The following is a 23,037-nucleotide window of genomic DNA, read 5'->3' on the forward strand; positions in this document are numbered from 1 at the left end:
CAGATGTGTGGGCAGATAGGCAAGCAGGGTTCAGGTAAATTTGCAGGTAGATGTGCAGAGGTGCAGGCAGATGTGCAGGCAAAGGTGCAGGCAGAGGTGCAGGCATCTTCCACGTGTTGCCCTGTGCCTTTCATCTCCTGTAACTCCCCACCATTGTTCCAGGCAGGAAGATCCCAACACAGGAGGGTCCCAACACAGGACGGTCCTGAGGCAGGAGGGTCCCAGCTCTCCCAGCCTCAGCAGCTCCCCCCTCCCCCTCTGCTGGCAAAACCCAGGCCCCCCCTCAGCCCAAGTGCCACCAGAACCAATATTTAAAACTTTTAATATAAAGGTTAAGTTCATTATTCTCGATCCTGAGAAACATTTCGTCCGTTTACGGAGCTGTTGCTGTAAACAAAGCACCACAGGCACCAAGCCCGCACCCGGGGCCGGGTGGCAGGCGAGGAGATGGATGTCCCCACGGCACAGGGACAGGGAGATGGGCCGGCTGTCCCCTTCCCGTGGCATCGGGGAGGGCTCAGCCACACGGAACGGGCACCCCGCCACGCCGCTCTCCTTTGGGAGCGAATTCCCCGGGGTGGGAATTGCCCGGCTCCAGGCAGGCTGGGGCTGGACCCGGAGGGGATACACACCCCCCCCAGCCCACAGCAAAGCCCTGCACCACCTCCCTCTCCCTTCTGCCCCCAGTGCCCGGCTACTCGTTATTAAAAAAAATTAAAATACAGATATCCCAAAGGAAGAAATAAGCCCCGAAACGCCCCCCACGCCTCTGCCCGCCCCTCCCGCCCCGCGTTGCTCCCTTGACACAAGGTAAACTTAAAAAAGGAGGCACCCGTGGCAGGACCCCTCGGGGACACCCCGGGGTGGGCAGCGCCGCGGGGGCCGTGCCGGGGGGTCCCTCAGAGGGTGCCGTGGCCGCGGGACCCCAGGGCGAACCAGCCCATCTTCTCCTGCGCCAGGTCCAGGTCGCGCAGGCGGATGCCCACCTCCCCCAGCAGGATGTTCTCCCAGAAGCCCTCCTCGCTCAGCACGCTCAGCCGCAGCTCCCGCTGCTCCAGGTCCCCCCGGGGGATCCCGTCGTACACCAGCTGTGGGGCACAGAGGGACGGACCCTCAGCCACGGCCCCCTTTGGGCCCCCCAGCCCTGGCCCCACCCAACCTACCATCTCGTTGTAGGTGGGGTTGCAGGTTTTTCGGGCCACTTTGGTTTTCCTCTTGGTTGTTTTCTGGGGGTCGGGCAGCAGGTAGGTCTTGACGTAGGGGTCGGGGTCATTGCCGTCCTGCAAGGGGGGCTGTGGGCAGAGCGGGGGGGCCTCGTGAGCGCAGCAGGGGGAGGGACCCCCACCCTGCTCCCACCGGGCACCTACCAGCCCCCGGATGTGCATCACCATGATGAAGAGCTTGTTGTTCTTGTAGGAGATGGAGAGTTTCACCTCCCCGCCGACCTTCCCCAGGGAACGAGCCCACGTGGCGTCTGGAGAGAAGGAGAGCAGGGGTGGGGTGGGACAGCAGCCCCCCACCATCACCCCCCACCATTGCCCCCCCCCTCCCTACCTGCCGGCTTTGGGGTCGGGTTGGTGCCAGCTGCCTTCTCGTCCCGGGGCAGGGGGTGGAAGAAGGTGTAGATGAGGTCACACTGCAGGGGAGGAGGTGACATTAGTGGTGGCAGTGGCGTCCCCGCCGTTTGGGGCACAGGACACACACCAACATTCACACAGCGCACTGTCCCACCACACTGCTGTCCCTGGCACTGCCCCCACCTCCCCGCAGCCCCCTGCCCCAGCTGCCCACCTCTGCCACCTCGGGGGCCGCGTGGATCAGGTGCCAGATGTAGCCGTTCAGCTCCTCCTTGCGCCGCTCGGCCACCGCCTCGCCTCGCGAGCGCCCGATGACGAACCTGCTGGGGAAGCTGCAGGGACGGACCCTCAGCCGAGCCCGGGGGGCTGGGGGGAGCCCCAGGGGGCTGGGGGGAGCCCCGGGGGTCTGTGGGGCTGCGGGGGTACCTGGGCAGCAGCGAGGAGGGGAAGAGGAGGCGCAGCTTGTTGTGCAGCTCCTGGAACTCCTCGAAGGTGCGCTGCACGAAGGTCACCTCGCCCGGGCTCTCCCGCTGCACCTTCACCACGTAGGTCTGCGGGGAGGCAGGGCTGTGAGGTGGGACCCCAGGGCGCCCTGAGTGCACCCTTTCAGCTGTCCCCAGCTGTCCCCACTCACGTAGCCCTTGCTGGGGTTGAAGACCCTCTCGTGGCGGCACAGGAAGACGTCGCGGATCCGGCCGGACGTCTTGAGGGTGTGTGTGCGGGGGGCGAAGGAGAGCGTGGGACGGGCGTCCGAGCCCGTGAACTTCATCTGCGCCAGGTTGTGGATGAAGAAGTTGAGCTTGGTGGCCACGCTGCCCAGGCTGGACTCGATCAACCTGCCAACGAGGCCACGGTGTGCTCAGCACGGAGCCGGCGCCGCTGTCCCTCCATCCGCTCCTGCCCCTTCGCCCACCCCTGTCCTCTACCTGGTGAAGTAGGTGGTGGCATCGGCATCAGAGTCCTGTGGCCTCAAGGCATCGTAGACGTACTTGAGGTCCTCCAGGTCCGAAAGCTCGGGGATGCCACAGGACAGCATCTGGGAGGCAAGGCAGGGGTGAGGGAAGGCGGCGGGGGAACCCCTGGGAGGGGGGGAAGCTGCGGCCCCCCGGCTCTCACCAGCCCCAGCAGGTTGAGGAAGAGGTGGGTGTGCTTGCGGATCAGGTTGTAGGCCTGGCAGCACAGGTCCACGAAGTCGTGGAAGCGGCTGGAGGGCTTGTCCCCGCCGTTGATGACATAGGCCATGTCCGAGGTGAAGACAAACGGCGCCCGGTCCCTGCGCCGGGGGAGAGGAGGGACAGAAGGTGAGCACGGACAGGGATCCCACACCAGCAGGACGAGGAGAGGGGGCTTCACCCACCACCAGGACGAGGGGAGCAGGATTCACCCACCAAACCCCCCCTGGGCAGAGGGAGGCGGCCGAGGCTTTTCTCACCTCTTGATGTTGCCGAACATCTGCGCGTGGCCCAGGAACCTGCCGAAGTCGATGTGGAACATGTGGCCCGTGGTCTTGAGCATGATGTTGTCGTTGTGCCTGTCACAGATCCCCAGCACGTAGGTGGCCACGCAGCAGCCGGCGCAGGAGTAAATGAAGTTTTCCACGGCCTGGGAGGGAGGGAAGGAGAGAGCAGGCGTGGAGAAAGCCTGGACGCGATGGGAAGCGAGGGGGTCTCATCCCTGGAGGGGGGGACATAAGCAGGGACGCTGCCAGGCTCTTCCTCACCTTCTCATACTCATCCTCCTCGGGGTTGTGTTTCTGCAGCCAGTCTGCCAGCGGCCGGTCCTTGAAGGAGCCCGTCACGCCGTGCTCCACCTGGATTTTGCGCAGGGTCTCGGCGTTGGGGATCATCTCCACCATGCCTGGCGGCCGGGACACAGGGTGAGACCCTTCCAACCCACCCGGGGGGCACCGAGACCCCAACCCCACTCTGCCACCGACCCAGGCACCCCCAAACCATCACCACTGAGTGACAGCCCGCAAAGCCACGCTCCTACGTGAGCTGGTGGGGTCAGACCAAAGGTGGATCACAGGGCCTCCTGTGCCATCACCAGCCCCACGTGCCCCCCTGGGATGCCCTGACCCCAGCTCACCTCGCCCACGGCCCGTGGAGAAGCAGCGGAAGATGACCATGCGCATGTCCAGCCCCTCCTGCACCCAGATCTTGTTCATGATCCGGATCATCTGCAGCGTCAGCATGTCCTGCCGCAGGTCATCGCCACACTGCCAGCAGGGGAGAGCCATCAGGGACAGGGGAGAGCCATCAGGGACAGGGGAGAGACATCAGGGACAGGGGAGAGACATCAGAGACAGGGGAGAGACATCAGAGACAGGGGAGAGACATTAGGGAGAGGGGAGAGACATCAGAGACAGGGGAGAGACATCAGAGACAGGGGGAGAGGCATCAGAGACAGGGGAGAGACATCAGAACCATGGGAGGGACATTAGAGGTAGGGGGAGGGACATCAGAGGCAGGGGGCAGTGGGGGATGAGGGTCAGGGGATTAGGGTGGTGGTGCCGGGGGTCTGGACATGGCCAAAGGTGCCACGTGCCAGGCTCACCTTGAAGATGACTCGGATGTTTTCCCCCAGGGGATCCACGTTCTGGAAGGAGAGCTTGAGCGGGACGGCGTTGGAGTTGAAGTAGGAGCAGTCCTGCCATGGGAGGAAGGCACAGCCCGTCAGGGCGAGCTGGGAGCGGGCACAGGAGACCCCCCCGGTGCCCCTCGGGTCCGGCACTCACCCGGGGCACGATGCCCTTCACCAGCAGGCTGGGGCTGAGCGGCAGCCGGCACGAGCCGTGAGCCTTGAAGAACTGCTTCACGTCCTCCAGCCCCTCACGGAGGATGCCCTGTGGGGCGGGCATGGGGTGGGGGTGGGCATGGGATGGGGTGAGATAAGGATGGGCGTGGGATGGGGTGGGTAAGGGGCAGGGTGAGCACGGAATTGGGTGAGCACGGGGCGGGAATGGGACAGGGTGAGCATGGGAAGGGGTGGGCATGGGATGGAGTAGGTATGGGATATAGTGGGCACAGGACAGGGTAGACACAGGATGGGATGGGGTGGGTATGGGATGGGGTGGGTATGGGATGGGGTGGGTATGGGATGGGTGGGTATGGGATGGGTGGGTATGGGATGGGGGGCTGACACCCAGCCCGGCACCCCCTCCCAGCACCCTGGCACCCACCTGGCGGGCGGAGGGGGCAGCGTCCCGGACCTGCTGTGCCAGCCTGGCCAGCGTGCTGACCAGCAGGCACTGGCGGTCGAACTCCTCCCGCAGCCCCTTCCCGCAGCAGCACAGCAGGGCTGCCAGCAGGTACTGGTACCGGATGCTGAACTGGGAGTCCTTGAGCCCGTCCTTCAGCAGCCTGCTCGGGGCAGGGGCATGGCAGGTCAGGCGAGGCCCAGGGGACCCCCCCCGCCACCCCCAGAGCCCCCTAAACCCACCAGAAGAAGTAGTGGGTGATCTTGAGGTCACAGATCGCTCTCTTCATGAGGAAGCGCACCAGGGGGCTGTCCAGGTAGCACTCGTACTTCAGGGCCTGGGGAGGGCACAGCGTTGGGGCACGGTGGGACCGGCGGGCACCCCGTGAGACATCCCAGTGCCACCACACACCTGGACCAGCTGGGGCAGGTAGTCCAGCAGCTCCGTGTCGGAGATGGAGTCGATCCACTGCACGGCCGTCCTCCTCACCTCCTGGTCTGGGAACCTGCACCCGGGACAGGAGCCACGGAGGCAGCACCCTCAGCATCCCCCACGCAGGGTGGGTGGCAGTGCCACAGGGTGCACACCCCCACCCACGGCCCCAGGGGTGGCTTACGTGGCGTGCAGGAGCCCCAGGGCATCCTGGTGGCTCATGGAGGTCCACTGGCCGAGCAGGGCGTAGATGTCAGGCAGGCAGGCCCAGTCCCAGCTGGGGGCACTGGCCAGCAGCATGGGCAGGGCCCCGGGCTCGGCGTGGCAGTGGCACCGCTTCTCCCAGAGCCGCTGCCGGTCCGCATCTGTCAGCCTGGGGGCGAGGGGGGGCATGGCATGGGGGCACAGGGCTGGGGAGGCCCCCAAACCACAGGGATGGGATGGGCCTGGCCGTGGAGGGAGCTGGCATCCCTCTGTCTCTGGATGGGGCTGGCAGACTGGGGAGGTGTCATCCCTCTGCCCCCCCTGAGCATGGTGTGTGGGATAAACCCCTCTGAGCCCTCCCTGCATCCCCACCACGGCTCTACCCGTGGGAAGGAGGGGCTGATGGACAGCAGGACTGTCCCCCAAGGCACAGCCAGGACCCCCAGGCACAGGGGGTCCCCATGCCCAGAGACCCCTGCCCACCCCACGGGTTTCTGCTCAGCGGATCCCAGCACAGCTGCCGACACCTGATCCCCCATTTACGGACCCTTGGCCGTGCCAGGCTGGACGAGGGGCTGGGCAGCTGTCCCTGCTGAGGGGACATGGCCAGAGAGGGGCAGCCGGGGGGGCAGAGCTCAGGAGGACCAACAACAGCTCCAGAAAACACCAACTCCAGCCTCATCCCTGCCAGGGGCAGGGGCAGACCCTCAGACACCCCCTGTGCGTGCTGGGGGTCTCTCAGCAGTGCCCCCCCTCCCCAGCAGGGTGATGCCACCCCCGTTTATTCACCAGTAGAGCGATTTCTTCTGCATGGCCTCTCGCAGCTGGCGCTGCTCCTCCTCCCCCAGGCTGCCAAACTCGTACCGGGGGCTGAACTCGGCCGCGGGAGGGCTGGTGAACTTCACCTCGAAGGCCGAGGTGGGGAAGTCGATCTGGGGCAGAGGCAGAGGGTGAGGGGATCCACACGTGGAGCTCGGGGAGGGGGGGGTGTCCCACGGAACCCCCCGTGCCAGGACGTACCTGCAGGATGACACTGTCGGGCTGGTGGAAGTTGGGGGCACTCGACCTGGCTCGGGAGTTGTCCTGGGTCGCCGGCCACAAGCCCAGGAGCTTCCTGCCACAGGTCAGGACCCTGGAGGAGGAGGAGGGGTGAGAGCCCGTCAGCGGGGGCCACTCTGCCAGGGCACGAGGGTGGCACCGCTGCAGTGGTGCTGGACCCCACGGCACTGGGGACCCTCCTGTGCCCCCCAGGGATGCCAGCACGGCCCCTTGGTGGTGGTGGGACACCCCACGTACTGCCTGAAGTTGAAGAGGGGGGTGGTCACCCAGCCCAGGGCCTCGGGGACCCGCCGCTGCTTGTTGGTGTCGGAGGAGCTGCCTGGGGGTGGGACGGGCACAGCGAAGAGCGTGACACTGAGCAGCGTCTCCCGTGGGAGATGGTTCACCTGGACTGGGAAGCAGATCCTGCAAGAGAACGATCAGAGAGAGGCTCAGCCATACCAGGGACGGGCACTCCCAGCACCCCATGGCTCCAGCCCCCCTCTTGGGATGCCAAACGTGCCCCGGGACAGCCCAGCCCTACTGACGCCTTTGCTGCTGTCACGGGGGTGCTCCGTGTCCCCACTGTGGGATGGAGGTCCCCTGCCGTGGGCAGACACCCTGCAGGGAGCAGTTGGGTTTGGGGAGAGCCAGCTGGTCCTGTCCCTGTCCCGGGAAGGTGACCGTGGGACAGGGGGGCCGCCATGGACACCCCCCACTGCTCACTGACCTTGTCCCACAGCCTGGGGGGGCCGTGTGGGACCCCAGGGCTGAGATTCCTCTCCGATTCCTCTCCTCCTCCTCCCAGGGAGCCCAGGGTGGCAGCTACATCCCGGGGGAAGGGGGTTGCTCGCGGCCGTCCCGCCGGGTGCCTGTCCTTGGGGCACCTTCTAAAATTATCCCGTCCCATCCCCACCTCCCCGCACACTGCGAATGCCAGGCGTGGCGAGGGCCCGGCCCGGCCTCCCTGCCTGCTCCCGGGGCTATTTTTGGAGCAGATCCCCTTTCCCGGGTGCAACAGGCAGGTCCGGAAGGGCAGAGCTGGCGCTGGGGCCGCTGCTATTCCAGGGGATGACACAAGAGCTTCCAACACCCCAAAGCCAGGGAGAGGCGCAGAGAGGAGCTGCTGGAGCAGGGGAGATGGAGGAGGAGGAGGAAGGCAGTGTGGCTGGGCATGGCACCAGGACCCCCGTGCCCACCCCGTGGTTGGGGCACTGCCTTACTGCTGGTCCCAAATGATGAGGTGGAAGAGGTATTTGTAGACGTGGGCCTTCCTGGTGAGCAGGGGGCTGCACAGCTCCTTCCCGCCGTGGCTGAGGGAGCAGGAGAGGTAGAAATCTTCATAGCTGCGAGGGGAGAGAGGGGGCCATGAGCTGGGGGAGGGTCAGAGGAGCTGGTACCCAGGGGGCTGCCCTGCCACGGGGCAAACGGGAGGACGGAGGTGCTGAACCCAACGCCTTCCCCAGGCCCGGGAAAGGAGAGGGGCAGAGCCGGCAGCCCCCCCCCGTCCCCAGCACCATATGCCACCGCACATCCCGTCCCCCGGGGGGGCGGCGGGGGGGCCCTGCCATGTGGCAGGTGCCGAGCGACAATCCGGGCAGGGCGGCGGGGCGCCGGGGGTCAGGGGCTGCCGGCATTTCCCAGGCTGCCGCCTTTGTTCGGAGCCAGCCACCAAGGGGAATACATTAAGGGCAGCACAAAGGCGAGGGGTCCCCGGCGGGGCGGCTGCTGCCGGCGCCGCTGCCTCGCCCACCCCGCGCCCCCCATCACACCCCCCCCGGCCCCCCGCGCCGGGCACGGGCACCGAGGCACCGAACAAAGGGCCCGTGGGGCGTGGGGCCGCTCCGTGGGGCCATCTGTCACCTCCCCCGGGGGCGGTGTGGGACCGGAGGGATGCGGCGGGATCCGTGGGGTTGGGATGGGGAGAGCGCAGCTCCTCCTCCCCCCCGGCACCCCCGGGCTCGCGGTGGGATTTGGGGGGGTCCTGTGCAAGGTACAGGAATTGGACTCCACAATCCCTGTGGCTTCATCCCAGCTCAGGATATTCTATAATTCTCAGAGTCTATGATCCTACCCTGGAATCCCAGCCCAGGAGGATCGGGGTGGGTTAGCCCTTGCTCCTGGGACCTGTGGGGATGGGATGGGAGAGCACAGCAGAGCCATCCCATCCAGAGCTCGGGTAAGCATCCCTCCCTGCCCATCAGCACCAGCATCCCCAGGCTCAGGGTGGGATTTTGGGGTGCCCTGAGTCAGGCTCAGTGATCCTTGCGGGATCCCACTCAGGATATTCCATGATTCATGGCCTCTCCCTTTCTCTGACACACCCTCAGAGCCCCATAATGAGCCCTTCCCACTCGGGATATTCCAACATTCTCTATTCCCGTCCTGGAATCCTGATCCAGGAGGCTCGGGCTGGGTTAGCTCTTATTCCCTCCGTGCCTGGGAACATCTGGGACAGGAGGCCGAGGACACTCCTCCAGGGGAGGGCCAGCCCCGCCCAGGTGTGTTGGAGCCGCCCTTACCTGGCGGCCCAGGTGATGGGGATGCGGTGGGTGGCATAGACGGTGAAGGACAGGGGGCAGGAGAGGAGCTGAGCCTCCTGTGCCACGCCCAGCTCCCGGCTCCCGTGCACGGCCGGCTGGAAGTCGGCGTTGAAGGTGCTGCAGTAGAGCTCCACCATGTCCAGGATGGCGGCTGTCAGGCTCTCCACGATCCGCTCTGAGGGAACAGGGACAGGGATGAGCCCCCCGTGGACCCCACTGCCTCCCAGGACATCCCTGTGGGATGCTGGAGGGACCCCAGGGCAGGTTTCCCCCAGGACAAAGTAATTCCAGCCTTCCCATTTGGAGTTCACACCGAGGAACAACCACCAGCCCCCCAGGAAACCTTCCTTCTTTTTTTTTTTTTTTAACCAGAACGCTTTCAAGCACGTTGGGTTTTTTTTTGGCCTTGATAATTGAAAGGGGAGGGGCTTGAAGATTAAAAGCACCACGAACTCGAGCCCAGAAGGGAGGGGGGGGAAAAGGAGAACAGAAATACCTCGATTTTCCCTCTTGGCCAGGACATTTGGATCCTGTTGAGGAAAAAAAGAGAAACCACAGGAGCCCCCTGAGCGCCAGCCCCGCGCTGCCGGGGGAGCCGAGGCGGCCTTTACGTAACCAGCCCTGGCTGCCAGAGCCAGGCAGCTGCCTGCTCCCAGATAATTCGGGAATTTTCCACGTGGTGCAGCGGGAGGAAGCAGGGGAAAGCAGCCAGATGTGACAACGTGCTTCCCCTCTGCAGCCCCTGGCTGAGCCACCCCCTTTCCCCCCCACTCACCTTCTGGATTTTGGGCTGCATGCGGGAGGGGCAGGGGGGCATCTGGTTGAGGGCTGCCGTGATCTCCTGGGACTCCACGGCTGCCAGGGCGTTGCAGATGGCCATGACAGACTGGATCACCCGCTCTGCCTTCAGGGGGAAGTCTCCCTGGAGGGCAGAGAGGGGCTGATGTGGGACCCCCGGGCAGCTGAGGGGGCAGGGGCTGCCCCCCGGCACACACCTGGCACTGGGGGATGCATCAGTCTGTGCCTCAGTTTCCTCTATTTTCCCCTGTCAGGGGAGGGTTAGGATGGATCTCAGGGAAAGGTTCTTCCCCCAGAGGGTGGTGGGGCACTGACCAGGCTCCCCAGGGCAGTGGGCACGGCCCCAAGGCTGCCAGAGCTCCAGGAGGGTTTGGACAACGCTCTCAGGGACAGGGTGGGGTTTTGGGGTGTCCTGTGAGGGGTCAGGAGTTGGACTGGATGATTCCTGTGGGTTCCTTCCAGCCCAGGGTATTCCCTGATTCTGTGATGATTCTACGATTCACAGCCACTCCCTTTCTCTGACACCCCCCTTGAGCCCCACAACGAACAGGGGAAAGAACCCACAGCAAACCAGGCAAGGGAGCCCCCAAAACCCCCCTCCAGCCCTGCTGCTCACCTCAGCCGCCAGGAAAGCATCCACCTCGTTGTGGAAGGTGTCGAAGAGGAGACTCAGGGCCTGCCTGGGGGACAGGGAGCAGAGCTCAGCCCCGGCCAGGCAGGTCCCTGGAGCGGGGGGCCGGTCCCGCTGCACCCCCCTACCTGCTGATGGTCTGTTTGATGGGCCTCTCCTGCAGGTGGATGTAGTGGTTGAGGGTGGAGGGGCTCTGGTCGTCGCTGGCCTGGGGATGGAGAGATGCTGAGCGGGGATGCCCCCACCCCGGGGGGATGGCACAGGCACCCCCCGATGCCCCCTGTACCCCCAGCACCCACCGTGCGGGCCAGGTCGCTGCGCACCCCCTTCCTCCTCATCAGCTGCAGCCGGATGTCCGTGTCAAACTTCCTGCAGTGCTGGATGTGCTCGTGGCTGCCCAGGGCGTGTTTGCTGCGGGGACACGACCTCACACTCATCCCCTGCCGCGCCCCAAAATCCCACCCGGGCTGCCCCATCCCCACATCCCACGGCCAGGCAGCCTCGGCTGGGGCTCAGGGCGGCCTCCTGGCCTGCAAACGGACCTTTGTGGCACCAGGAAACCCGGAGAATGAGCCATTGTTTTCCCTCCTTCCCCTGCGCCCTGCACAGAGCCGTGCCCGGCCCTGCCGGCGCGACGGGGCCGGGAGCGGAGCAGCCCGTCGTGCCAGGACGTGCCCGGCGCTGCGTGGGAAGCAGAGCACGGATCTGAGGAGCTGGAGGATGCTCTGGTTGGCAGCAGGGCTGGGGTGAGCCCCCGAGCAAGGAGTGACAGCCTGATCCCGCTGTGCCCACCGGCATGGGAAGCCCCCCTGGAGTGGGACCCACTCTGCCATCCAGACCCGCTTCCTCTGCTGGCTCCGGGGAGAAGGAGCCAGTTCAGCCCTGGCTCAGTCCCAGTGACAGCAGCTCAGCCTGGTTTGCAGAGCTCAAGGGCCTGGCTGGCTCTGCAGGGGGGGTTTGGCACTTCCAGCATCTCCTCTGCCACGGGAAGATGTGGGAAGAAAAGACCTGTGACAAAGGGGCTTTATGTCCCGGGGCTTTCCCAGAGACCCTTTGAGGGCCCCGGGAGATACGTGGAAATGTTCACTGGGGACTGCCCTGCTCCGTGCCCAGGATGTTCCCTGTTCCCTGCCAAAAAAGCAGGAGCTTCGTCCCTTTGGGAAATGCCATCCTAGCAGGGTGGATCCACCCTGCAGCTGGGTGATCCCTGGCAGCCCTGAGTCTCCTACGGCAGGTTTGGAGATGCTGCTGTACCCACACATGTGTGCACACCTGTACACACCTGTACACACCTGTACACACATGTACACACCTGTACACACCTGCACTGGGCTGTTTGGAAACCCACGGGCTCAGCACTGACAGGAACAGCCCCTTTAGGTGGCCCTGGAGCCCCTTTGGGTGGCAGGAGCAGAGCTGGGCTCTGCTCCGGTGCCGTGCAGCCTCTCCTGGTCCCAGCAATTCCCAGCCGTCCCTTTAGGGCCCAAACCAGCAGCTCCTGGAGGCCCTGGCAGAGCTCCCACCGAATTCCCGTGGCAGGGCCAGGCCCAGGGCAGCTCTCCAGCACCAGGAGCTGGCTCCTGCCCGGAGCTGTGGCTGCTGCATGTCCCTCTGCAGGGAGCTCTCCTGAGCCTCCAGACCCCCGAACCCACGTGGAAACACAGAATTCCTCCAGGAAATGCAGTGACAGGGCAGGAGGGATCCCCATCACCCACCCCTGGCTCTGCCCAGTGCAGCCCTGATGCTCCTGCGCCCCTGACATCCCTTTCCCACCTCCTCCTGGAATTTAACCAGCGGGCTGGGAGAAGCCAGGCTCTGCTCAGTGACACGGCTTGTTATTAATACTCCTCCAAAGAGCTTTTTTGGCAGCTCCCTGCTCTCCAGCCCATTTTCCAGGCGTGTGGGGGAGCGTGACAGACACCCTGCCACCGGGAAAGATGCTCCCAACATGCTGCTTTTGGCAGGAGCACCGACACAGCTCCAGAGGCAGCAAATGGAGCGGGGAGGCTCCCGCTGTGCACGCCGGGATCAGCCCTGGACGTCCAGCACGCCCTGCCAAGGCCATGCTTGGGTCCTGGAGCACCTGGGCTGGGTTTTGCTGGGTTTGTGCCCCCTCCCTGGCCACTCACTTGTGCAGGAATTCCTCGAGGCCGCAGATCTTGAGCAGGAAGTCCTCGACGTCGACGGCGTGCAGCTCGTCGTGGGTGTAGCACAGCGCCTGGTAGATGAGCAGGTCCACGGTGGAGGAGCCTGCGGGGAGGAGGAGCAGCCCCGTGAGCCCCTGGGGGGGTGGGAACGGTGGGATCCCCCCCAGCCCTCACAGGGGGGGTCACAAAGGGGGTCCCCGAGCGGCGTGGGGCACTCACAGTCGCAGGTGAAGGTGAGGGGCTCCCGCAGGCTGTCACACACCACTGTCACCTTCAGGCTCACGCCGTGGCCCAGCTGCTCCGGGCTGAGGTTCACGGCGTTCCACACCAGCCCCGTGAGGGAATAGTCCTCGGTGCTGGAGCTGGAGCGCAGCCTGCGGAGGCAGGGACGGGTCAGGGACGCTGCCCGGGTTTGGGGTTCGCCCCAGCCCCCGAAAAACGCCTGTTTGGGGGCATTTTGCAGCGGGAGGCTCCTGCCCTGCCCTCAGTACTCACACGTCCAGCATGTGGCAGAAGGCAGCCACCTCCTCGTCCCGCTCCTCCGACACTTCGAAGAGCTCGTAGCCGTTGGTGAAGGAGTGAGGCCGGGGGGCAACCTACGGGGCAGAGCACGAGCCCATCAGCTGGGCACCGCCTCCCTGGGGCTCCAGCCCACCGGGATGGGGCTCACTGCATCCCCCAGGCACTGCCCCCCTGGGGTCACTGTGGTGGGGGCAAAGTGGCTCTGGCAGCAGCACAGGGGGACGTGGGCTGGCACGGGGAGGGCTGTGGCAGGTGGGCACTGGCCCTAGGATGTGTCACTGGCACCTTTCCCATGGCTGGGAGAAGGAAGACCCCACCACCCACCCAAAAACTGCCCACTCCCAGTTACTTCCAAAAGCCCCATCAGGGATATTCCTCGGGGAGACAGGGGGTGGGCAGAGACAGACCTGAGGACGGGCAGGGACTGTCCCCAGGCCATGGGGGTGCTGCAGGGGAACCCCTGCCCGTGCCCTGCCCGCTGCTCTCCCACCACGGTGCCGGGGCAGGTGGCACTGCCGTGCCAGGCCCCCCCCAGCGTGGGGGTCCCAGGGGCTCCATCGCTCTCTGGCAGCGAACAAAGGCCCCTCTGTCAGAGCAATTAACCCAGGCAGCAGCTCCCGGGAGGCACGGGGAGGTGGGGAGCGCTGCAGCCACTAAAGGCAATTTTAATGCTCTTTTATAATTAGGTTCTGGCACTTAGAAAGCCAGGAGTGACTTCGGGAGCCCCTGCTGTGCCCCTCGCCCCGCGGGGAGGGGGGATCCCTGAGGAAGGTGACTTTTGCTGTCATTTATCTCCTCCTCTTGCTGGAGGTGGGATGAGCTGTGCCACAGCCGGGGCTCTGCCCCTGCCACGGGCATCCCAGCAGGGACAAGGGATGTGGCAGCCCGAGGGTGAGCCAGTGGCAGTGCCAGCATTCCCTGACGCCTCTGGGAGCAGCGGGAAGTTATCCCACTCACCACTCAGGGAAGAAGGGAGCTGGGATTGGAAAGGATGTTGTGAGCCAACAGGAAAGGGATCTCCCAGCTCTCAGGCAGAGACTCCCATCTCTTTCCAAAGGATCTGGTGACATTTCATGAGCTGGCAGGACATGGGCCCATTGTAAACCACCTACAGGCTCTGGAGACCTCAGCACCAGCATCCCTGGAGCAGCTCCAACCATGGGACTGGGCACTGCTCATGCCCTCCAGTGGGCACTGGGCTTTGGCTGCAGGGTCTGGGGTCCAGCAGTGTCCGGGCATGAGGATGAGGAGAGGAGGCAGCACATGGAACACCCCACCCACTCGGTGGCAGAGGGATGATGTCCGGGTGGGATCTGCCCTGCTTGGCTCCCAGACCCAGTTCTCCCACCCCAGAGGGTTTTGGCCGTGGCTGCATGATCTCACACCCCTGGAAAAAGTCTGACTGATCCCTGGGGATGATGTCTCTGCCTACAGATCCCTCTGCCCACAGCACAAACAGGAATCCAAAGAGCCGCAGCGACGGGACGAGTAAAACCCACCCGCAGCAAAGGGCACGCAGCAAACCCACAGCTCCCAGCCCAGCGCTGGGTTCCCAGCTCCCAGCTCCATCCCAGCCCCGTTCCAAGGCAGGGAAAGAGGAGCCTCTCACCGGGTCGATGGAGATCCTGCGGTTCTTGCCGGGCGCCAGGTTCTTCCTGCTGCCGTACGTCCGCGGGGGCACCTGGGGGGGCATGGTCTTGCTCCGAGCCACAGGCTTCCCACTCGACTCCTTCTCCAAGATGCTCCTGCCCTCCTTCCAGCCCCGGGAAGCTTCCCTCAGCACCCCGGACTCGTAGGTGGACTTGAGGTTGAGGCAGGTGATGGCGTCGATGCCGCCGTAGCCGCCGAGGCCGAAGGGATCCTCCTCGGAGATGCGGCGGCCGAGCAGCTTGTCCTGCGCCCGCTCCTGGGCCGCCGAGAACATGTTGATGTCCCTGGGCTGGGGGCCTTTGGAGGGCGGCGGGGACCCCTTGCCCAGGCGCTGGCCGCCCTCGGGGGAGCCCCAGAGCGGGTGCCGGGGGGGCAGCGGGGGCGGCGAGAGCTTCTTGGGGGAGCCGCCGCCGCCGTTGTGGGGCGAGGTGCCGTTGAGGGGCTCCCCGAGGAAATCCCCCCCGGAGCCCTCGAAGATGTAGAGGTAGTCCCCGCTCAGGGGGCCCTTCAGCCAGGGCTGGGGGTCCGGGGGGCGTGGGGGGCTGGGGCCGGGGGGCACGGGGGGGCCCTGGGGCTCGGCGGGGCCGTTGGAGCTGAGCGTGGGGTCGGAGCCGGACAGGCCTCGCGCCGCCTTGATCCCGGAGCCGCCGTTCCTGTCGGCGGGGTCGTCCCAGGAGATGAGGGGCCGCTCCCCCTGCTGCTTGGCCCGGCTCTCCTCCTTGTCCTGCCGCAGCCGGGACAGGGCGTCGTACTCCATCTGCAGGGCCTCGGCCAGCGCCAGCTCCTTGCGGCTGATCCCCAGGGACTGCCAGCGCTCGCCATGGCCGCGCCGCGCAGACATCGCTCCCGGGAACCCGCCCTGCCGGGGTGGCGGGTCAGGAGAAGGCCATGCTGCTGCTCCGCTGGCTACCTGCGGGCAGGGCAGGGTGAGGGGGCTGAGGGTGGGCTGAGGAAGGGGCTGCAAGAAGGATGGAGAGGGACTTGGGACATGTGGAGTGATAGGAGAAGTGGGAACAGCCTTAAACTGAAGGAGGAAGGATTTAGATGGGATATTGGGAAGAAATCCTTCCCTATGAGGGTGGTGAGGCCCTGGCACAGGTTGCCCAGAGGAGCTGTGGCTGCCCCATCCCTGGAAGTGTCCAAGGCCAGGATAGACAGAGCTTGGAGAAACCTGGGCTGGTGGAAAGTGTCCCTGCCCATGGAAGGAAGTGGAACTGGGTGAGTTGAACATCCCTTCCCACCCAAACCATTCTGTGATTCTCTGACCCTCTGATAAGGAAGGCCAGGCTGGCAGCTGGTGGCACAGCCCTTTCTCTCTGCCATGGAAAGAAGGAAACATGCAGGGGCTCAGCAAAGCCACAGGGTAAAAATAAAGATTTTGCTGCTTCCTCAGGACCTGATGGCCACCAGCCAGGCAGTGCAGGCAGGGCAGGCAGGGCAGGCAGGGCAGGCAGGGCTGTCTGGCCCCACAGCAGCTGTTGGGGCTATTGCTGGAACCCGACGTATTTCCCCAAGGACAAAATAAACCCCAGGTTGGGGAGGGCCCGGGGCTGGGGCTGCAGCTGGGGCTGAGTCACCCTGAAACCCCTGGGGACCTGCCCTGGCATGGGCTGGGCAGCTGTGCCCATGATCCTGTGGCATCCCCAAGGAAGGGCTCTGAGCCCCCTGCTCAGCTCAGCACCGTTATTGTACCACTGGATAAAAAATCAGCCCTCGCCAGCAAAATGAGGGAATTCTGAGAGAGCATGGAAAAGATGAGCAGAGTAAGGAAGGTCTGAGGGTGACAGCATCCTGCCTCCAAACCCTGTTTCGGGAGAGGCCCAGGACAGCCTGGAGCTCCCACAGATCCCTGGATCCTGCTGCTGTTCCCCAGCACCCACCAGCCTGGGCACTGATGGACACCCAGAGCACACTGAGCTCTAATAACCCCCTTGAATGGATCCCCCTGAGCCTCCCCCCAGCCCTCAAAATGCAGCTGCTCCACAGCACTCAGCTGTGCAGGGGAGAGCAGGAATGGCTGGACTGGGATCTGCTCCCTGGCTCCCGACCCGGCGCCTGCAGAGGGTGGTGATTGCAGCTCGTGCTCCCCAGGGAAGGATGTGACACCTCCTCTTCCCTTCCTAGCAAAATAAATAACTAAGTGGATGTTAAACAGAAGAGTGGAGCGAGCCCAGAGCCCTGGGGGATGGCCAGGACCTCAAATCCCTGGAGCTGAGAGGCAGTGGAGTATTTTGGGGCTCTGGCCAGGGCTGGCTCGTGAACCTTGGGACACAGGGAGGGCACAGGACCCCTGCTGTCACTCTGGGCTCTCCTGTGCACCACACAGGGCTCTGGTTGATGCTCCAGTTCAGGGTAAAAGGGTGTAACTGCCCCTTCCCGGTGTTTTTGCTGCGGAAGGCACCGCCGAGGGCTTTGGGCATCGCTGAGCTCGCTGTGCCCATGGCTGGGGGGGGAGCAGGAAAACCCTCAACCACAGAATGCAGGAGCAAGGAGAAGGCTGGCAGACCCTGCTCTGATCCCAGGGATGGAGGAGCCCATCTGGCCCCACGTGTGCCCCCCACATCCCACCCCAAGCACGGGGCAACCACGTCCAGCCCAGGCTGTGCCGGTGACCACCCTCCTCCAGCCCAGGGGAGCAGCACCAGTGTCACCAGGCTGGTCCCCTGTGGTGTCACTGTCCCCTCCCAGCCCCCCCAGACACGTCACCCCCTCCCCACCCTGCAACGGGCCCCCCTGACCCCGGGGTGTGCAGGACCAGATGGCTGCTAATGAGCCTGGTTCAGGCTCCACATCTCCAGGCTGATCCATCCCCTCCCCAGCACAGCCTCCCCCAGCCCCCCAGCCCCAACCCAACCAGCATTTCTGTGCTTTCTGACTGGAAAAAAACGGCTCCAGGGGGGAATGACAGGCTGAAAATGTTCCCTTCCCCGGCTTTTCAGGCCCTGCTGGCAGCTGTGGGCTTTTCCTGGAAAAACAGAAATCCCAAAAGCTGGCAGTCCCGGGCTCCTGGAAGCCGAACAAAGAAAACGGGCTTTTAACCCAAAAGCAATAAACCCGGAGTGATTTTTGTGGCTGACAAAGCCACAACTCCGCTCTCATCTCCAAGAGAAACATCTGCATCTTGCTGACGTTCTGAGGAGAGAAATGGCCCCGTGGGGTCGAGCCCAGGATCCCGGTGGGACGGGGCTGGAGCTGCACCTGGGGACGGGGATTGGGGTGGGAATGGGGAGGAAGGTCCAACCCTGACTGGTTACAGCAACCCCCCAGTGCCAACACCAGCCAGGGAAAAGCCATGTGGGGGGTGGGAAGGGTCTGCCTGCAAACCAGGGAATGTCACCTGGGCTGGGGACACCACGAGCACCCCCAGGCAGGTGGCTCAGCCCCTTCCCTCACAGCAGATGGACCGTGGAGGTGGAAACCACATGGAAGAGCCCCAAGCTCTCCTGGTGGCCCTCCAGGTGCCCGTCCAGGGGCAGGACTGGTGCCCAACCAGCGCTCCTGGGGTTTGATGAGAACCTTAATGATCCCATCATTAGGCTGAGGGGGTTTAAGGGGGCCCAGCCCCCTCTGCAGACACCCTGTGCCCACTCCTGCTCCTGGCACCTGAGCAGCATCTGCTTGGTGTGGGGACACCGGGCAGGATCCCACGGGATCCCACGGGATCCCATGGCAGAGCCAGCCCTGACTGGGGGCACAGGATCCCAGGGCAGAGCTGGGGGGGTTCCCTGTGGCCCCCATCCCTCCATCCCTCCCTTCCCCCTCGCAGGCAGCTGCGCTGGGAGCACACGGACATCTGGGAGGACATCAAACATCCGAGGGCGAGGAAGCAAAGCCCTGGAGGGGCACATTCCCGGCGGTGGGAGCGGGATGGAGGTTATGCCTATCAGGGAGACAATTCACTCCCATTTATAATCCAGCGGAGGGAGGAGCGGCCCTGAGAGGGATAAAGCACCAGCCTTCACCTCTGGGGCTGGGGGTCCATCCATCCACCCGGCTGCTCCCACCCAGCAGGGTGAGCCACGGCATTCCCAGCCGCTGGAATGGCCCTGAGCAGGGTGAGCCACGGCATTCCCAGCTGCTGGAATGGCCCTGAGCAGGGTGAGCCATGGCATTCCCAGCTGCTGGAATGGCCCTGCCTTGGGGACACGGAGCTGGCTGCTCCTGGTTGTCCCCAGCCACGCTGTCAGCGGGGTGACAAAGCTCCCTGCATGCACTGGATCCTGGGACGTCCCCTGGCAGCAGGGATGCTCCAGGTCCTTGTCCCACAGAGCTCATGGCATGGGGGGAGAGGTTCCCAGGGCTCCTAGCAGCTCCAGCACCCCCAGAGCAGGTGGAATCCACCCCCTTCCACCTCCAGAAGAAACTCTCTGCTCTCGATTCTCCTCTTCCCCTCCAAAACAGGAGGGAAATGGGGCATTTCAGGATCTCTCAGGCAATCCCAGGGATTGTGCTCGTGGGTTTCCAGAGGGGTTGGAGCTGGATCCCCCCAGCAGGAGCTGTCACCAGCCTTTTTCAGGAGCGGGGTGGGAAGGGCCCAGAGCTCATCCCTGTCTCCCACGATCCAGTCCCGCTTCCAACCTGTTGCCTTTCAGCAGGAGGAGTTTCTTCCTCTTCCAGCTGATACATCTCCTATTAATAGCAAAGTCCAGCCTGGTCCAAGCTCTCCGCTCTCCAGAGCAGGCAGGATGTGAGGCTGGACGATGCCAAAGGCTCTTCCATCATTTTCTACGTATTTCCACCCTCGGGAGGAAATCCTGCCCTGGGAAGGTGGGTCGGGTTTGGGACGGGAAAGCCCCAACTCAGGGCAGCCAAAGGAGGGAGCTCCTGGAGGCACCACCTGGAGTCAAGTCCTGGATGGGGACAACGGAGGGGACACGGAGGGGGTCCCACCAGGGTGGGGTTGGGGGGGATGTCACAGCCCTGACTGCAGCGAGGTGGGAGAGCCCCACTCTGAGATCCACGAGGTGTGAGAGCCACGCTCTCAGATCCACGGGAGATGCTGAACCTCCCCCAGCACCTGCAGAGTGCAGGGATCAGCAAGGTGGGACCTTCCCTAAAGTCACCAGCCCCCCCGGGCCCCCACGGTGTCCCCACACACTGCAGACCCCTCACCTTGATGGCAAGACCAAGGCCCTCCTGACACCCAGAGCCCTCCTGGCCCCAGAGCTCACCCACACTCAGACTTTCCAGATTACTCAGCCCGTGCTGCTCCAGCGCCCACCACCCTCCCCAGGGCCGGGTTTTTGGGGTGCTGGGCCCCCCTGGGGGACGCTGGAGGTCACGCCAGGCTCTGCCCGGTGCCAGCACTGCCTCCTATGCAAATCTTGGCTTCCTCCCTGGCACCTGCCCGGCTGCACCCGCAGCGCTGGGGTGGCACAGCCTACCTGGGGTCAGCAGGGAAAGGAGGGGCTGGAGCCCCACAGATGCCCTGGAAAGCTGAGCAATGGGAAGCACGGCACAGCCTTAGTGCTCCCCACCACACCAGCACCCACGGGAAGCATCCTGCCTGCTCACAGGAGCTGGGACGAGCTGGGAAGCGGCAGCACTGCCCTCCCTGCCCCGTGTCCCACATCCCAGTGCTCCAGGTCAGCCCCAGGGGATGGATCCCACTGCTGTGGTGGCAGCTGTATCCGTGCCACATGCTCCTAAGTGTTCCCTGTTGCCATGGGGCTCTCCCTGACCCAGATCCTGAGCGGGATCCACAGAGGACACGGATCCTCCTGGAGTGCCCCGAGGATGTGCAGCAGCGGGGAGCACCCCCAGCCTACAGCACCCTGCCGGGGTGCAGGGGCCCCACAACGCTCAGCAGACCCAGCCCAGTCTGCAGTGGGAACCACCTCCCTGGGCTGCTCATCCCGCAGGATTCCCGTGCTCTGGGAGAGCCACAGCCCAAGGACACCCACGGACACAGGCCGGACACACACACGGACACCCCTCACTCGGGATGGGGCTGGGGGTGCTTGGGATGGGGCTGGGGTGCTGCTGCTGCTGCCACAGCCCTGCTGGTCCCTCCTCGTGGGACCCCCGGCCTTTGCAGCCCCCCCGGCCTTCCCCCCCCCCTCCCCAGCCCACAGCCCGGGGCATCCCTGTGCTCCCTCATCCTGGTGCATCCCGGCACACGGAGCACCCGCTCCCACTGCAGCACCCCCGGAGCAGGGGCTGCAGGGCTGCAAGGGCAGCTCCTCAGCTCCTCCGGCTGGATCCTCTGCCCGACCTCGCCGTGGAATTTGGGAGGCGCGGAGGTGGGGCAGCGCCTCGCCGGGGCGGTTATCCCGGGAGAGCCGGGCGCCAGGCAGGTTTCCTCACCCCGCAGCTCCCTGTTATCCTGTCCCTCCCGCTCTGGAAGGGAAGGATTGATTTTCCTGGTCACGCTGGTGCTCGCTCAGCCCGACCCAGATCCCGGGAACAATCCCATCCCTGCTCGGCCTCACACACACGAACAGCTGCGGGCAGGCGGCAGGAACAGCTCCCACATCTCCGGAGTTTGCTCCTCGTGAGCGTTCCTGCGGTCCCGGATCCAGGGGGCTGTTCTGCAGCAGCAGAGGGAGCACCCCAACATCCCCCCAGCACCCTCACGGGTGCCTCCTGCCCCCAGCACCGAGCTTTGGTGGGATGAGCTGACTCTGCCTGGCCGCACACGAGGGTTGGCTTGTCCCTGTCCTTGTCCCTGTCCCTATCCTCTGATCCAGCGGGTGGCATCCCTGCCCACGGCAGGGGGGTTGGAACGACACGATCTTTAAGGTCCCTCACGACCCAAACCATTCCAGGATTCCATGACCCCCATCCCTTCCCCATCCCTGTCTCCATGCCTTTTCCATGTCTGTCCCCATCCTTGTGCCGGGGGGGGACTCTGCCACGCCGGGAGGGGACGGGACCCCCACCCTCCCTCTCCTCTTTGCCGCTGACCAACTTTGCGATTTCTCGGGGACCATTTAATTGTCCCGTTCATACAAACACCCCAACTTTCCTCTCCCTGCGGCCCGAGGGGGCATTCCAAGATCCCCGACCCTGCACCGTGCCCGGGGGAAAGGGGGGCAGCCTCGGGTCCCCCCCACGCCGCCGCCGCGGGGCTTTTGGGGTTCCCAGCGCTGGAGCAGCAAAAGGATGAGCCGGAGATTTTGGGAAGCGCCGGGAACGCCTCGCAGCAGCGAGCGGGACCCGCATCTCCTCCGGGAGGGGAAATTATTAATATAGATAAACGCATACATGAAAAATTCTCTCTTTTTTTTTTTTTTTTTAAGGAGCCGAGCCGAGCCGCTCCCGGGGCCGGAGCCCCCCCCGCTCCCCGCGGTCCCCCCGCTCCCCGATGCGGCCCTACCTGCTCCGAGCGGCTGCGGCGGCGGCGCCGGGCGGGGGCCGGGGGATGCGGGAGGAGCCGGGGGAGATGCGGGAGGAGCTGTGGGGAGATGCGGGAGGAGCTGTGGGGAGGCGGGAGCACCGCGGCGGAGGCGGCGGACAATGGCGGGCGCAGCGCGGGGCGGTGCGGGGCCATCTCCCGGCCGCTCCCCGCATTGCACAGCGCCGCGGGCAGAGCCCCCCGCTTGTCCCCGGGATGCCGCCCCAGCACCGCCGCCCCGGTGTCCCTCGGGGTCCCCCTGCATGGCTCTGGGATGCTCCTGGTTCTCCCCGCGGAGCCCCCCAAATGATACCCGCATACCCCCCCCCTCGCCCCCCGGTGCTCTCCGGTTTCCCCCGCGTATCTCCGGGACGCTCCCAGCCTCCCCTGGCGGAGCTCCGAGGGTTCTGCCCCTTCATCCTTCGTTTTCCCCCCTGCATTTTCCCCAGGACTCTTCCAGCTCCGCCCACGGAGCCCCGGCGACGCTCCCCCCGCGTGTCCCCACCCCGCATCACCCCCACGTCCCGCATCATCCCCACCGCGGGACGGTGGGTGGGCGATGAACCCCCCCTGCTGCTTTGCCCTGGCCTCCTCCACCTCCCCCAACCCCGGGGGCATCCCCATCAGCACCCCTGCTCCCCACGGGGGTGCCACCCCTCCTTTGGGGAGCTGCAGGGGGGTGCTGGGACACCCCACAGCACCCACTGGGACCGGGGGGCTCGTGCTGGTCCCCAGAGCCCCCCAGGGTCGGTGGGGACACACTCCTGCCACAGCATCCAGACCCCCGGGCTTGGGGGGGCACAGGAGGCCCCCCGGTGTGGGCAGCAGATGTGCTGGAGCCACAGCAGTGCTGGCTGGGATCTGTTTTCCCTGGCTCTGGCAGACAGGGATAACGGTCACCTCCGGAATCCCAGCCATGCTGGGAGGGCTGTGGGTCACAGCTGTGGTTTGGGTTTAGTG

The 23,037-nt window shown here is 65.0% G+C and overlaps 1 protein-coding gene across 1 annotated transcript; it reads right to left on the minus strand.

Moving 5' to 3' along the window:
- Window positions 1-305: 305 nt before the first annotated feature.
- PIK3C2B (phosphatidylinositol-4-phosphate 3-kinase catalytic subunit type 2 beta) lies at window positions 306-22,115 on the minus strand. The gene is made up of 33 exons (XM_064635929.1): window positions 22,060-22,115; window positions 14,701-15,651; window positions 13,065-13,165; window positions 12,789-12,943; window positions 12,552-12,672; window positions 10,722-10,833; window positions 10,551-10,630; window positions 10,408-10,471; window positions 9,769-9,915; window positions 9,490-9,523; window positions 8,973-9,168; window positions 7,674-7,796; window positions 6,709-6,876; window positions 6,433-6,544; window positions 6,202-6,344; window positions 5,393-5,581; window positions 5,188-5,281; window positions 5,019-5,113; window positions 4,759-4,939; window positions 4,315-4,422; window positions 4,134-4,226; window positions 3,666-3,795; window positions 3,298-3,434; window positions 3,010-3,179; window positions 2,694-2,850; window positions 2,504-2,613; window positions 2,212-2,413; window positions 2,004-2,128; window positions 1,792-1,909; window positions 1,555-1,636; window positions 1,368-1,474; window positions 1,164-1,292; window positions 306-1,088 (listed from the first exon to the last, which is right to left on the minus strand). Exons 2-33 carry the CDS (start codon window positions 15,580-15,582, stop codon window positions 900-902), a joined length of 4,854 nt encoding a protein of 1,617 aa, XP_064491999.1. The 5' UTR covers window positions 15,583-15,651; window positions 22,060-22,115; the 3' UTR covers window positions 306-899.
- Window positions 22,116-23,037: the final 922 nt, after the last annotated feature.

This window comes from Pseudopipra pipra, chromosome 25 (assembly GCF_036250125.1).
Source record: "Pseudopipra pipra isolate bDixPip1 chromosome 25, bDixPip1.hap1, whole genome shotgun sequence".
NCBI classification, from domain to species: domain Eukaryota; kingdom Metazoa; phylum Chordata; class Aves; order Passeriformes; family Pipridae; genus Pseudopipra; species Pseudopipra pipra.

Excerpts from the sequence above, each read along its gene's own strand:
- PIK3C2B (XM_064635929.1), bottom strand. The coding sequence starts at position 15,582 with ATGTCTGCGCGGCGCGGCCATGGCGAGCGCTGGCAGTCCCTGGGGATC. Across the intron at positions 10,631-10,721 it reads GCAGCGACCTGGCCCGCACG|GCCAGCGACGACCAGAGCCC; the intron begins GTGGGTGCTGGG and ends CTCCATCCCCAG. Across the intron at positions 3,180-3,297 it reads AGGAGGATGAGTATGAGAAG|GCCGTGGAAAACTTCATTTA; the intron begins GTGAGGAAGAGC and ends CCTCCCTCCCAG.